The sequence below is a fragment of the Hylobates moloch genome, unplaced genomic scaffold, assembly GCF_009828535.3.
Source record: "Hylobates moloch isolate HMO894 unplaced genomic scaffold, HMol_V3 SCAFFOLD_13, whole genome shotgun sequence".
In the NCBI taxonomy this organism is placed as follows: Eukaryota; Metazoa; Chordata; class Mammalia; order Primates; family Hylobatidae; genus Hylobates; species Hylobates moloch.
Genome location: NW_026652288.1, coordinates 66,105,968 through 66,122,301, shown reverse-complemented (window position 1 = coordinate 66,122,301; position 16,334 = coordinate 66,105,968). Strand labels below are relative to the sequence as shown.

The 16,334-nt window shown below is 41.5% G+C and overlaps 1 protein-coding gene across 1 annotated transcript in view; it reads left to right on the top strand.

The window, feature by feature from the left end:
• Window positions 1–8,042: 8,042 nt before the first annotated feature.
• The window catches only part of MINDY4B (MINDY family member 4B), a 34,885-nt gene continuing 26,593 nt past the window's right edge, over window positions 8,043–16,334 (top strand). Inside the window, exons 1-3 of the mRNA XM_032173847.1 lie at window positions 8,043–8,155; window positions 8,395–8,422; window positions 10,062–10,229. Coding sequence (XP_032029738.1) covers window positions 8,043–8,155; window positions 8,395–8,422; window positions 10,062–10,229 — 309 coding nt within the window. The remainder of the gene's footprint in view (window positions 8,156–8,394; window positions 8,423–10,061; window positions 10,230–16,334) is intronic.

Below are 16,334 nucleotides of genomic sequence, written 5' to 3'. Positions count from 1 at the left end.
CTGATGAAAGATTGCTCTGACTTGTTATTTATAACTTATTTCCCAATAGGGAGGGTGAGTGATTTGATTATATTTAGTCACAAGAGCCAGGGAAATCCTTATCTACCATCTTAGCATACTTGCAAACCTTAGAGCCACAGCTGCCAGGAGATAGGAGAAAGCAAAGAAAGCTGCAATGTACAGTGTTGTCCCTGTTACTAACAACAAGGGTCACATATAGCAATTACTGACTGCCTGACACAAATAACAGATGGTGTAAGGGGAGACAGGGAAGAAAGGCATGCATTCCTATTTATACTCTATGGAGGCAGTCATTATGAGAAACATTTCTGCACCTTGTTCATTATGCTACTTGGAGCATCTGTTAATTTAGCCTCCTTTTTTGACTTTGTCAGTACGACTATGCTTCTGGCTCCTAGAGTTATGTTCTTGAGAATGAACTCTGCTGCCTCTTAAGGGGCTTTCTTGGTTGCATAGAAAATTGGATGATTTGAAGTTCAGAGAGGGAACACAAGGCATTAGAAAACCACAAACAGCCTATAAATAGAAGAGGTCTCATTGGCCTCTTCTAAGAGTCAAGAGATTCTGGGTGGAGTTAGGTAGAATTGACAAATTAAACCAATGTCAGAGACAGTAAGCCATGAAGGGGTTACCTAGAGATTATCTAGTGTTGTCCAACCCCATATTTTACCTCCTAGGGCCCAGAGAGGATAAGTGACTTATAAAAGATCACACAGCAGATTTGATGAACCCAGATCTTGTTACTCACTGCCTCATAACATTTCTGATACCTTAGCAGCTTCTAAAACAAGGCAGAAAATATCTCAAAGCAGGCAAATGGACAGATGTGAAACGCCAACATGATGAATCAATGCAAAGTCTTCGTTTCCTTCTGTCCACAAATTTAAATAGATAATTATGTGTCATTGCACAATTATACAAAAATAGGAGAAGAGGCGGCATTTGTTAAAAGAATAAGGAACAAAAAGAGACTGGGGGAGGGGGGTCACAAGTTGATGGAGGCATCCAATGGCTGCCTCAGACACATTACTTGTAGAATGTAGTTCTTAGGTTTAGTGGCTCAGCTGGGGCTCTGGAAGTGCACGTGGGATGTCTGTTCTTCGGAAGAAAGAAACAAGAAATCACTCGGGAATGTTGTATAGTTTGTCTGAAGCAATGGTTGTCTTTTTCCCCATCCTGATTAATGATGTAATAAGATTTGGGGTGTATTTTTTATTATATGAATACATACACATACATGTTTTAAGTGAACAGCTACATATTGATTATAAAATAATCTGTTATTATTTTAGGAGCAAATCAAACACTGCCCTTACAATTTTCCATCAAGTGCTTTTCCCCATAATGCCCCATGTACACTTTAGACATGCAAGCTGGATGATGAGGGCCAAGGCAACAAGGACTAGAAGAGAGGCTTCAGGAATGCTGGGCAAGCAAATGAACAGACCTGAGATGCTGGATAGCTTTTATACAGAAGAAAGAGGAAGAGGAAAATAAAGCAGCTGACAGTATTCCAGGGGTGCCTGGCTGACCATCTGCTGGGGACATGGGAGGGGGAGGTTGACTAGAGGGCTTGTGTGATCCCTGCAGCAGTGACAGTCTGATTCAACAGGAGAAGACCACATGTATTTTCAGAAATAGCTCTTACATTATGTTTATGCTTTATTGGCGGGGAGTTCTAGTCTTGTTGTTCATACTTTGTAAGAGTGCAGTGAGCCTTTTTTTAAAAAATATATATACAGGCAAACATCCACTACCCAGTCTGGTAACAGCTTTTCCATTTTCTATTGGAAAGCTATTCTTCCTCACCCTCAGTCAGGGGGTGTAATGTTATCCTCCAGCTCTAAAAGTGAGCACATAAGCCAGGCCTGGCCAATTAGTGCTTCTCATCGCTCTGGTCACAGAGATTGGGCAAAAGACTCAATGAGAATCAATCCTGGGATTTTGCTAAATTTTCCGATAGGAAATAGGGGTATTCTTGCTGGAGTGGCTTATCTGATACAAGTAAGCCTGGAGCTGTCATCTTTCCTATCATGGGAGAGCCTTCCTAAAAATAAAGCCCACATAGAAGCAAGCCAGCCCAGAGGTGGAGGGAGACTAGATTCCAACAGTGTCATTTGAGCATGTGTGTTCAGTCATATCTAAACTGAGTTTTTCCTTTGCAATCAAATGAGACACTAAATTCCTTTTTTACTTAACAGTTTAAACTGAGTTTGGTCCTTACAGACAAGAGTCCTGGTTAAACAAGAAAGACAAAATAAAATGAAAGACAGACCCTAAAACAATAATCCATCTTGGTTGCACAGTCCTCTTCAGTTAGCAGAAAACTTCCAGGCCCCTGGAAGATTTATAGCAACCCCAAGAGGCCAACCAAGCAGGAATTGTCCCTATTTTGAAGATAAACACCAAAAAGTAATTGCACTCTTGCTATGTGCCACTGTTCTAAATGCTTTTCAGGTATTAATTAATGATTCCTCAAAGTGACCTAGTGAAAGAGCTGATGTTGTTATCCACATTTTATAAGAGTAGAAACTGAGACAAAGAGGTGAAATTGTTGGCCCAAGATCACTGCCAGTAAAAAGATGTGGTGGACACACGCTAGGGTGACCCCACCCCAATACCAACCAGTGATGCTTCTGAGGAATCCTCTCTCCCGAGCATGGGCAGGGCCTGTGCTTGTTTCTTGCCAGTGGAATATGGCAAAGGTGATGAGATGTCACTCCCATGATTACATATGGCAAAGGTGAAGGGATTCTACAGATGTAACTAAGATCCTTAATCAGTTTGACTTTGAGTTAATCAAAAGGGAGATTATCCTGGGTGGGTCTGACCTCATCAAGTGAGTTCTTTATAAGAGCAGTTTCCCCAGGATCAGAGACTTCAAGCAGCAGAGATTCCCTCTTTCCTGCTGGTCTTGAAGAAACAAGTTCTACAGTCACAAGGAAATGAGTTCTGCCAAGAACCATGTGAGCTTAGGAAAGGATCCCAAGTCTAGACGTGACTGCAGACTTTCACTGCTGCCTTGTGAGATCCTGAGCAGAGGACCCGGCTAAGCCATGCCCAGACTCCTGGCCCCTGAAAGCTGTGAGATAACATGTGGGTGGTGTTAAGCCGCCAAGTCTGTGGTAATTTGTTACACAGAATGGACAACTATCAAAGAAGAGGAGCAGAGATTCCCACCCAGTGTGACTCCAGGAACTGTGTGACAAGTGCTGGTTACCAGGTTCTTTTGGACACCAAAGGAGAGAGGTATTTTACCACACCAACCAGTTTTCCAATCCCCCAACACTAAGTAGGTGTCCTACAATTCAATTCAATCTGACACTACCCAGAGTTAGTGTCACACTCTCCCGGTGTCAGGGCTCAGTCCCACAGACTGCCTTCACTTCAGATGCCAGTTGCAAGGATCATGTCACCCGTACCTCTGATAGACTGGCTGTGAATCAGCGGTTCCCATGACCCCCTGATAATTTGTTAATTTGCTAGACTGGCTCACAGAACTCAGGAAGCCACTTTCTTTACACTTACTAGTTTATTATAAAGGATGCAAATAAACAGCCAAATGAAGATGTATGCAAGGCCAGGTCTGGGGTGGGGGGTCCTGAGTGTAGGAGCCTCTGTCTCTGATGGAGTTGGGATGCAACACCCTCCTAGCATGTGGATGTGTTTGCCAACTTGGAACTTCTCTAAACCCTGTTGTTTACCGACTTTCGTGGAGGCTTCATGACATAGCCATTATTGATTAAGCCATCGGCCATTGGTGATTAACTCATCTCCATCCCTTCTTTCTTCCCCACAGTCTGGGGTGTGAGCTAAAAGTTCCAAACATCTAATCAAGGCTTGGTCTTTCTGGGGACAAACCCTGTTCTGGAGCTGCTTAGGGGCCCACTAAGAGTAGCTCATTAGAATAAAAGATGCTTCTATCACTATCATCACTCAAGAAATTCCAAGGGTTTTAGGAACCAGGGAGAAAGACCAAATATAGATTTCCTATTATACCACACTGGTCTTTACGGCCTTTGAAGGTGATGACTGGGGCCCATACCAATGACTAGGGGACCAGCCAAAGGTCAATGACTGAGGTACCGAGTTGGGACCAATGCCTATGTTTCTTCACTTCAGGACTTTTTATTTCTAACCATGTCCCTGACTCATTCCGCCACTGCTAAAGTACACAAAGGCATAAAAGATAAAATGGTTTTTTTTTCTCCAGAAAAAATAAAATGTTTAAAGGAGAAGTTTAACATATAAGAGCCAAGAAAATGTTGATTAAAGGTTAGGAGTTTTTATATAAGTCATATACATCATGACTGTATAAGTCAAAGAAGTGTGGAAAGTGAAGCTCAGAGACCCTAAGTGACTTCTCCAAGGCTATACAGTCATGGAGGAGGAGCTGGGATTTCACCCTGGGTCTGACCTCCACCTTCTTCCTCCTCCCTATAGCACCAAAGAACAAAGGGAGAATATTTCAGCCATCTTCTAGTTTCCAGTGGATTGGCAGAATTCTTCTAGGAAGGGATATAATCAGGAAATTTCCATCTCCACAGAAAGTATTACTAAAGAAAATGCATGGTAATTAAAGCATAAAGGATTTAACTTAATCCTAAGGAAGAGCTTTCCAGGGATAAGGTTAATTAAACGCTAACGAGATTTTGCTTTAAAAAAAAATCAAAAGCCTCGAAAATTCTGCTTTCAGATTTCTGTTTATGAAACATCACATGAAAACAGCAAGAAGAAAGGTGGGGGATGATTTTGCAAGCTGGTCAAAATGCTTGCAAGCCCAAGGTTTTCAACTTTGACTATAAGGCTGAATTGAGTAAATAATTGTAAAGATCAGTCAGAGCTTTCTGGGAGACTATAGCAAATGTTAATGGCATTAAATTTTATGTATTAATTTCCAGGTTTGAAATACATACTAGCTTTTCTCATGATATCATTCATATTTTTAAAAATTATCCAAAAAGAAAGCAAACGGACTCAGCTGCAGATTTCTGCACTCACACAGTGCATCTCCTTTATAGGTGGATGATTTCGGACCCTCCACTATCTATCCCCCATTGCGGGGCCACAGAAACTCTCCTTCTCCACCATGGCCCCTGCTTCGTACTTGTGCTTTCTTTTTGCTGTTGCAGACCCCTTGCTGCCTGATACCCCATATTCAGTCCCAATCCTTTGCTGCATCAGGAGCAATCTTGGGACAAGAGCTTTAGATGACTTCATATGCTGTAAGGAGGGAGCAAGGACATAAAAATGGAAGAGGGAAATCTCATATTCCACATATTTCTGTACCCTCCATTGCCCCCTCTCTCCAGACCTGGTCCAGGATTCTCCAACCCCACCTCTGCTTCCCAACCTTTTTCTTACAGCCAGGCTTCCTGCTCTAAGTCTTTTAATAAAATGCCCCAAAGAATGGTGCTTTTCTCTGGATGTGGCTGAATTGCATTCTTAACCCTTGGTGTATTCCAGAGACCAGCCCTTTCCATATGAAGGACCTACATGAAAGAGGAGAGAAAGGTGGGGGAAGGAAAGACAACACTTTCTTTATTGAAAAGTGAGATCATGAATTCCCTGGGACAAAAGTAATAAAAGGGCTGGGCGAGAGATGATCACAAACAGTGTTGAAACCTGGTAATTTGTGTCAAATGTCTTTAAATGACCACATTATGTGATTCAGTCATTTCACTTCTGGGGATTAAGTCTAAATAAACAATGGGAAGACAAATAAGATCTAAACAAATAGAGTGATATACAATGCTCATAGAAGTCTCAATATGGTAAAGATATGAGATTATCCCCATTTCATAGATGAATAAACTGAGGCATAGAGAGATTACATAAACTGTCTAAGGTGGTATAGCAAGTAAGAGGTGAAACCATGATTCAAAACTAAGCAGTTTGGGCCAGAGCCCATGCTCTTAACTACCCTGCTGTCTTGCCCATCCCCTGTGCTCCTGCTGTTCCACTGCGTTTTCCTCGCTGCGTGTCTATTTCTTGCACTAGGAAGAGCAGGAACCACATCCGGTTCACCTCGGGACCTCCAAGTCCCTGGTGTGTAGGGAAGAGTCAAAATACATTTATTGAACTCAACAAGATAGTTTATTCGTAAGTTATCTAATCATTGGAATTTATGCTTCTACCTTTACAGAATTCTCTGTAAATTAGGGCACAGATGTAGCCAAAAATACACAGATTTAATAATGAGTCTTAAAAAAAATAGTTTCCTTAGCTGCTCCCCTCTTCTGGTTTTGGGTTGTTAAATAATTTAAATGGCAGATCCAGAATTTATTTTTTAATACGATTTTTTAAATAGGAAATTCCAGAACATTTCTCATCATATTATTTGAGAACAAGAATTATGTAATTTCTTATTTTTTTCTATACTGTGGGTGCCCAATAAATATTAATACTGACGCCACTATTAAAATTATAAAACTATAAACAGTAGTGAAGTGTCTTTTTTAAAAAAAAGATTTTATGGTTACTGAAGGGAAATAAAAAATGATTTATTTAGGCCTCTTATGTTTATAATAAACATAGTAAATCTGATGGACATTTCTGAGACCTGTGGAAATGAGGTAGTTAAACCACCACCAAAAATTAGTTGAAGAAACTGGTGGTGGAGCACTCCTAAGCAAGACTGTGGACACCTAAACCCACCTCTGGTTTCTTTAGTGCCTTGCTACGTTTCAAGGTCTTTGCAATATTATAAATAACCAGTTCCCTCAACCCTGACCACTCTAGTCACAATAAATCCAGATAGCCTCTTTGTCTTGACCTCTTAGCATTCCCAGGATTTTATATAACTCATGATTAGAAATGTTTATAGAGAAAACGACCTCCTATTGAAGAGGTTCAAGATTTATATTCAACCAAGTCAGAAGGGGCAAGAGAAAACTTTTACTGGTAGCCAGTATTGTTTTTGATAAACACCATTATATTAGGGTCTTCCAGAGACATGGAGCCAGTAGGCAATATATATATACACACGTACATATATACAATTGTGAGGGCAGTCATGCAATTGTGAGGGCTGGCAAGTCTAAAAATTAAAATTGCAGGGCAGACCAGCAGTCTGGAGTCCCAGGGAAGAGTTGATGTTTCAGTCTTGAGTCCAAAGCCTGTCTGAAGCATTCCTTCTTCCTTGGGGGACCATTTTAAGGCCTTCAACTGATGAGATAAGGTCCATCCACATTGCAAAGGGTGATTGGCTTTATTCAAAGTCAACGGATGTAAATGTTAATAACATCTTTTAAAAAAGACCTTCACAGCAACATCTAGATTGGTGTTTACATGAGTACCATGTAGGCAACTCAGCCTAGCCAAGTTAACACATGAAATTAATCCTCAAAACCATCAATATTCTTTATTATACCAGTGACTGCAGCTATAATTCACTAAGCCAGTAAGAAGAGACATAATGATACAACTTTTGGACTTCTCCCTGAAACAAATCAGACCAGTTCTTCAACTGTGCAAGATTTCTGGGTACTAAACTCTACAGCAAATGCCAGTTGGCCAGTGTCTTTTTTGGCCTATATATTATCAAAAAGTAGTTGATAAAGTTTTCTGATGTCAGCAGGATGGTTTTTACTCACTTTCGGCTATGCATTTCTGCTCCACAAACACTTCCAAGAAGGCATTATAGCATTAAAAACTATCACATTCCACCACCAGCATAGTATCTCTCACCAATTAAATTATCCCAATTGCTTTGATACAGATAATTGCAATCCCTTCGTTTATAAATCTGTGTCTTGGATTAAACATTCATGGTCCCTATATAGTGAACAAAAACACACAGACTATTTTACCTCTAATGAAAGTTTAATCATGATCTGATAGCAGGGGCTTACAGTGCACTCAGAGCAGCAATTGTGTGGAGTGATCTCTTTGCTGGTCAAAAGTAGGGGTGGCACACTTCCTCTAGCCATCTGTTTCAGCCACCTCGCTTGCTTCTCCATAGCCCAACCTCTCTCTCCTATCATAAGAACTTCCCGTTTTCAGTTCCTCCCATTCTCCAAATGGATATGGAGATCTTGGGCCAGGAACAAAGCTCCGAACAGCTGGATTTAGAGGAGATCTCAAGGAAAATTTCATTCCTTGACAAATGGAGGGACATCTTTAGTTATCACAGGTAAGGTGTTCTCATTCTCTCATTTCTTCAGAAACAAAGGAATTTTCCGTGTTTAAGTAATCAACTTACATAAGCTTGCAACATGAGAAATTTCCTTTATAGATTTACCTTTGAAATGCTTCAGGCATAACTATTCATGGACAGAGACTTCCCTAGCAAGGTTGGGGTTTGGGAGGTTTGTGGATGTGAGGTTTGAAGAGAGTGAGTAATTTACTTGATGTTTTCTCTTTCATTTAAAGGTTGGGAACCAATAATACAACTCCTCAGGTAATTACTTTTCCCAAAGCCAGTGTGTTCTTCTTTAGTTGCTTCTTCAAACAATCACATTAACAGCATAATCTGCATTTATTCTTTGCACATAATGTCACTCAGGCACTGGCATTTAACGCGTGAAAACATAAAACTGAAAGCCTGTCGAAGATTTTTTTCTTGTGCTTTTTTATGGATTTCTCTTTCTACTTCTAAGAGCTATGTTTTTATCATTAAGAGCATCATATGGTTATTATTTTAGAAAAAAGGTAATATTAAAATCTAAAGTTCCCACATTTGTGAAATAACACTGGATTCTGACAACTAAGTGCTTCTGTGTCCCTGAAGAGAAGCAGTTTTGAAAATAGTTATCATCTTTATTCAGCTTGTGAAAAATCATTTTCCTTTACCGTTTTAAAATAAGAGAAAGATGACTGAATTCTGGTGCTAAAAAGGTATTTTAAAATCTGATATACAATATAAGATGAAAGATGTTTGTACCTCATGTAAACTGAAAAGGTCAGAAGGTAATGGACTTTGTATTTCAGGTATTACTTCAATCACTGAGCAAACACAGCATAAAATATTAAGGTGGTTTTCATGGCACTAGTATATATGATCAAGCAATTGAATCATTAATATTTTAACTATAATGCTAAAGCTTCTTGCCCCAAGTAGCCTATGATCAAAAGTCTTATTTATGCTAAAACTCTCTTAACCACAGTCTAAATTAGAATCAGAGCAATAATGCTTCTATTTTAGTCTTGGAAGTATTAAATGGAGATATCTATCATTTGGGGGGATAGAACATTCAAAAGATAAAACAATCTTTAAGAGAAAAAAAAGTCAAGTTATGCTTTACACAAGGTGGGAAAAACCCATTGGCACAAATATAAAGATTTTCCATTTGATTTACAAAATGCATCTTGGCTGATCAGTAGTCTGTGACTTGAATGCTGTACTTCTGAGATAAGAAAGAATCTTTGCCTCTAGGAATACAGAAAAACTAAGAAGGCAGTTTCCCTCATGTTTCAGCCGCCAATAGGACAGATTTGTTTCACAACATTAGTATATAAGCTAAGTATATTTGAAGAAGAGTTGTTGCTAACTTATAGTGACATGTCATGAGAATCAGTCAAGAAAAGTGAAAATAAATTTTTTTAAAGGTAGAAGGTGGATTTTTTTCAGGAAAAAGAATGATTAAACTCACTTGTTGGGGAGTAGGAATCTGAAAGAATTAAAAAGATAACCTGACTTCATTTATTGGCCAGTTAACAATGTAATGAGAAACACTTTGTGTAGACTGGAAAGATTCGTTCAAAGTTTATAAAATGTTGTCTTCTCAAAACAAGAGACAGTGACATTTACATTCTTCTCTAAACATAATTTCAAGTCAAGGTCTTGATGGCATTAATTATGTTTCCATAGTTACATTTAACCTCTCCAAGTCACATAAACCCTTACGAGAAACCCCTTTGACACAGACGCTGGGATTTTTCTGCCTCTTTTATTGCTATTTATCACAATTTTCAGACATCTTTGAAAGTGAGACAATATTTTCTGAACACGATATTTCAGAGAGAGAAAGAGAAAATTTAAAACAAGGTCATCACCAGCTCTGTTTGCTTTGTCTTTTGTGGGGGTGGTATTTGTACAGAATCATGAAGGCAACCATACATCTGCTGATGAAAATGAAGATGGAACAGGAATATCTCGGCCCAAAGGACAAGGACATTTGCCATCAAGGGGCCTTTGTTCTATTCCCAACCGCTCTATCATCTCTTCAAATTTGGGCGGCTTTCCTATCTCCCTAGCAATGGCCACGGTAAGTATAGCTTGTCAATTAAACATGAAATGAAACATAATCTTCCCAAAACAACAAGGCTGGGGAATCTTATCTGCTGTCATGTAAGAGTATATTGAAGATAAGACTACAGATGGTTGTTATTGGTAAAAAGAGAATATAATTAAAATGACTTCTTTATGGTATTCTTCAAGGACACTGGTGGTAGTACAGCCCTTTCCTCCCAAACTCTGAGTCTCTCTTTATTCATTTCCTCAATTTGACAGTGAAATTTGAGGGAATGAGTGAGTTACATTCAAATACCTCACTATAGAAGGTAGGATAGGACAGACTTTCTAAGTGGCAGACTGTGGAGTGCTGCAAATGCAAAAGACGATGTAGAAATGTAAGAAAGTACCCCACCTGTATGCATGCAGGAGGGAGAGAGCTGGGGAAACTTGTGAGGCCCTGTCCTGGGCAAGTAGCTAATCTCAAGAAAGAAACAGTTTTCTGGGGCTACCAATTAATATGCAGATTTGAAAAGAACATGACATTTCAGGATCCAAATCACCAGGATCTGTAAGCTGCTGGTCCCAGGGACCATTTGCTCAAATCAAGACTTCACCAGGGTGGGGGCAAGGGGCTGAGGCAGAGATCCAGCCAGGAGTCAAAACTAAAGGCATCTCATTGGGTCAAATAGGCCAAAGCTGGAGGCAATGCCTTGGCAAATGTCCAAAGGACCAGCTGTCATGGTCAAAAAGATGCCATTGGAAACTTGGGAAGCAGAGGCAAGGGTCAAGCCAAGGCAAAAGTACCAGAGAGGCTGAGATGCCCCTCCCATTGGATTGCTCTCCAGTGTGACCCTTGAAATCATAATGAAACTCGGGACTTCTCAAGACAATTTCCCCATCATCACCCTATCTCCTAAACCTCCACATTACATCCTAGAAGCTCAGGCAGGGACCTCTACTCAGGGCCTTAAGAATGAGAGTTGGAAGAGGGACCTTCTTCCTGAGGACGTGCTGTCACACACACGTTTGTAGAAACAACCCAGGACCAGCCTAGGCATCTGGGCAAAGACCAGCAACATTGGCCCTGCAGTCAGGCCTGCCATGTACATCGAGTTGCACAGTTTGTGCACTGCACACAAGATCCCAGCTGAAAGTATGAGTGGGGACTAAAATCCCTTCGGGGGAAATCACATGAAGCCTAACACAGAGTTTCCATCTGCTTTTTGAGCATGAAGGCTGGTGACCCTGACTGCAGTATTTCCAGCTTCGATATAACTTTTCCTTAAGCTCCCTGAGACAGGACACAATCAAATGCAGGGACCACACAGCCCCTGGATTCCTTTTTATCATACAAAACCTCCCAGGCTTCACCGAACAACTTTCTCCACCATCACACTTGCAGTACAGATGCACTGGGAGGCCTCACTTGCTCTTTCTCATTGTCGAAAATCTATCTGCCTCAGCCGGCCATGGTGGCTCACATCTGGAATCCCAGCACTTTGGGAGGCTGACGCAGGAGGATTGCTTGAGGCCAGGAGTTCAAGACCAGCCTGGCCAACATGGCAAAACCCCATCTCTACTAAAAATACAAAAATTAGCCAGGCATGGTGGCACATGCCTGTAGTCCCAGCTACTCAGGAGACTGAGGCAGGAGAATCGCTTGAACCCAGGAGGCAGAGGTTGTAGTTAGCTAGGATCCCGCAACTGTACTCCAGCCTGGGCAACAGAGTGAGACTCTGTCAAAAAAAAAAAAAAAAAAGAAAAAGAAAAAGAAAAGAAAAGAAAGAAAATCTATCTGCCTTAATCCACCTTGCTTCCCTCTTTTTGCTCAAATGCCTGAAGTCACAGGAAGATGGGCAGGTATGCAGAGCTCCTGGAACACTGCACTCAGCTCAGTGGCCTTGAAGCCTCTGGATGGAGCCTTAACTTGTATCTTATATAGATACTTAATCGCTGTCCTTTCAAGCAATGAAGACAGATAATATGTAATCCTAGCCAGGGCCCCCAGGCCTCAGTGATTCTGCTGCCTACACTGTGGTATAGACCAGAAGTTAGAGCAACTATCTGCATTTTACTTGACAAGGAAATTTTTTAATGAAAAACTTTAATAAAAATGTGTTCTTGGCTTCTGCAATAAATTTCTTTGGAGAATGTCATTTTAAAATTTACACGTATCTGAAAAATAGGCTACCTTTTATGTGAAAATGAGAGATGATTATGATTCTATATTGATACTTGCCTGTAAAAGAAGTAATTCCAGAAGGCTTCCTAAAACACAACAGTGAGTACAAGGGAGACATGGATGGCAGGGCGTCTTCACCACATACCTTTTTGTCTCTCTGGATTTTGAACCACGTGAATATACTATTTTTTTAAACACACACACAAATTTTAAAAATAGAAAAAGTATTCACAGATGTTTGCAAAATCTTCTAGTCTTTCTCTGTATTGGGGACGCGAAAAACTCTGAGTCTGAATATTCCCACTTATCTACAAACACAAACATGATGCAACTGGGGACTGCCCTGTGACTATGCCAAGGTAATGTTCTCCCTTTGGAAAAGGCTGGGAGACAAAAGATTTAGAAATGAAGTTGATGGGGTGTTAAGAAAGCCCCAGAAATAGAGATAATTCATTTTTCTTTAAAAAAAATAAATTTGGATTTATTCCCATTATATGGGCCAGATGATCGTGAGTCCTTTAAATAGCAGTAGCATTAATTAAACACATCCTGGGAATTCAGGATGACAAGCTTGGGATTCTAAATATGCTTGTTCTAGGGAGGCAGTTTGGAAGCTTGACCAATTCTAATCGATGTTTCAGCAGTGCAGCCACCTGGCAAATTGTCAGAGCTATTGAATCCTAATACCACTCCAAAATGCCTTTTGTTGTCATTCTGCTATTCTTTTCTCTTCTCTGTTTGGATTATGGATGCATGGCATTTCCTGACATTGGCACACACTGTCTCTTTGCTGGGAATCTTCTCTGAAAGTGGGGGTTGGGTAAAGCACCCTACGCACCTTCGCTTTCCTTAGCTCTCCTGTTTCTCACCTTTTGCTGTCCTCTTTCCAATACTACAGCTTTCTTCCTTCCTCCAGCCTGACACCTTTGAACATATGTGGTGGAACAAACCCTGGCCAAGGCTGCTGGCTCAGGTGAAATCGTGGGAAAGGTGAGCATCGCCTCTGGGCTATTCCACCAGCCCCACCAAATGACCTTCCTTCTCTCCAGTGGCAGTTTCCCATCCTCTCCCACTCCCAGGCCCTTTTCTGGACTCAGCCTTGAACACATTTCTGTAGCTGCAATATCATCCAGAAGAATCATAGTAAAATTGTAATACCAACAGACCAAAATATTCTGGAGAGACTCAAATGAATGAAGCTCTGAAATGGGATAATAGGCAAGGTGTGCTTTTTGGGAGAAGGAAGCACAGCCTGGTGCCCCCCCCATAAGGTCTAGCTCATAGGTGGGTCTTGATAGGTGTGAGTCAACAAATTCAGTGCCTCTGGATAATCCTCTAGTGCACCTCAGGCTAGAGTAGAGGTGTCCTTTGTGTGCCCCTCCAGAGGCATGGTCCACTCTTCTCCAACCTACTCTCTGCCCAGTAGAGAGGCTGACCTGTAGCAAGACTGACCTCCATCAGCAGGGTGCCCTCCTCCTCTGGCTTCCTGTTGAGTTTGAGCAATGGGAAGCCCTGAAAGGAGGGAAGGGAAGTGAAGTCGGGTTGCTCGTGGCTAGCTGAGTCCCTCTCCTCTCATGGCAGTCCTTTCCCCCGGACTCTCTCCTTTCTGGTTCAAGTCACCATTCCTTTGTGTGCTCCTTCAGGTCTAGGGGTCATAAGGACTTCCCACTGTTGCTGGGACACTGCATTAGCCATTGTGGTGTCCCCACACCGAGCCCACATCTTTATAAATAGTCTCTGTCTTAAATGTTCCTCAAAATTAATTATCTGACTTGAGAATGCCATCTGTTTCCTGCTGGGACGCTGGGCTGGTACAAGTTGAAAGGCTTGCGTTTGGGTCCTGGCACTGCCATTTACTATATACATGACCTTGCATGTGCCACTTAGCTGACCTAGGCCTCTAGTCCTTTCACTGTAAAATGAAAGAATCAAATTAGAATTTTAAAAATTCAACAAATACCTATTTTGAGCCTACTACATACCAGGCACTATGCCAGACGCTAAGAAATTGATGGCGAACATGATAGAACCAAGAGTCTACTACTCTGTTAGTTGGTCTAGGATAGAAATGTCTTCTTAGAACATCTTGGAATCTCTGATTCCATGATGGTCTAGTAATTCATAAGGCAAGAAGAGATTAAGGGAAGGAGCTTTAAAGAGGATTAGTCTACCTCAAGTTAGGGGTGGGCAGGTGGTCACAGGGAAGCTCTAAACCCGGGACAAAGTACAAGGCAGTCAGGGTAAGAACATTAAACCTGTTGGAAAGAATGATTCAGGGCCTCTATCTTTGAATGTGTGTATAAAATGTGTGTGTAAATGATGATCACCATCACTGTCATCACAGCAATCAAACGGAACAAAGTGCCAGGAAAGAAAGGAATTCTTCACAAATATAGAATACTAGCAAAGCACAAAGAGAAAAACTATAAATCATGCTTGATTATGTTAATAATAATCATGGCAGCCACTTATGAGGACCATTTACCATCTGTTTCTATTACTAGATAGCCCAACAGCACATGTAATTACGTGTTAGGTTAATCTCATTATAAATAATATCTGATATTTGAAAGTAAATGTTACACAAGTAAGTTGGGTCATCTTTGTCACACTGGCCAATGGGGCCTGGCCAGAGAGACCTGCAGCCCTCTGCTTTTAGGCCTCCTCAGAGGAACAGCTGGAGAGAGAAGCTTCTAAGTTGGAGGTGGCAACTGGCAACAGAAACAAGAGTGTGGTTTGGCTTGCAGAACTTTTAAAATTGGATTTAAATTCTAAGCCTTCTTAGTCTCAACGGTCTTAATCTTCTACATTTATACACAGCTTTTCCTCTCTTATTGCTGCCAGTCTCTGGTCTTTTCCCATCTGTGTTGGGACTTTCTTCCATACAGCACAAGATGTTCCTGCGTAGCAGGCTGTGTTTTCACAAAGGTAATAACACCCTACATTTACTTAGCACTTACGGTTCCCAAAGCCCTTTGCCATGCTTCTCTTTCAATAATAGCCAGGATGTGGACCAAGCAGGGGTTACCCCATTTCTGGATAAGTAAATTAAGTCTTAGAGAGGTTCAGTAATTTGTCCAAGTTCACATGGTCGGTAAGGAGCAGAACTGGGGCTTCTTTGCCCTTGAGTCGGGAGCAGTCTTTCTGTGCTATGCAATCTCAATGTCAGGGAAACATTCTCCATTAGTTTTCAATGCCTGTCCTGGGGATGTTCTAGGTCTAGGGCTCTCTTTGACCATAGCACACACCAAGTCTGTGTCTTCCAGAGCAGCCTCTGTGCCTGTTCGCTGCCTCTCCTTGAAGTGCTGTTGCATTGAGACACAGAACACATAGTTTTTCTTCAAGTGGGTCCTTGCTCACCCTGAAGTGCACCTGCTCCCTTTTCTCGGTAGAGACAACCTTTTCTTTTGAGGGTGGAAGTAGAGAGATGGCCGGGAAATAAATTCTAACCTTAAACCAGCCCCTGGGCCAACATAGGAAGAACGTTACAGATGCATGCTTCTCCTGCGTCTTTCCTTTTTAGAAACCAGTAGAGCCTACTCTCGGGGCCTGCTCCATGCACAACTGGGAAGAGGCACCTCAGCTCTAGGCCCACTGAGCTCCATGCTCCGTTTGTCCACACTCTTTGACTGGCTGCAAGTGCCTGAATATGATATTCAAAGTCATCCAGGATCAGGCCCAGGGTACTTTGCAATCTGAGCTTCTACTCTTCTTCCTACCCCTTGGCCTACACACACACACACACACACACACACACACACACAGTTCCAGTCACACTGAACACTTACTTCTCATCCAGGGACACCCCAGGTACTGATGTGTGCATGTTTGTAGATCTTTCTCTCTGTCCAGTCTCCCCTCTGTTACAGGTAACAGGCTGGTGTGTGGCATGTTTCAGAGTGTGAGATGTGTGTCTGTGCTGGAACAAGGGGTGCTTCTAGGGATATGGCATTA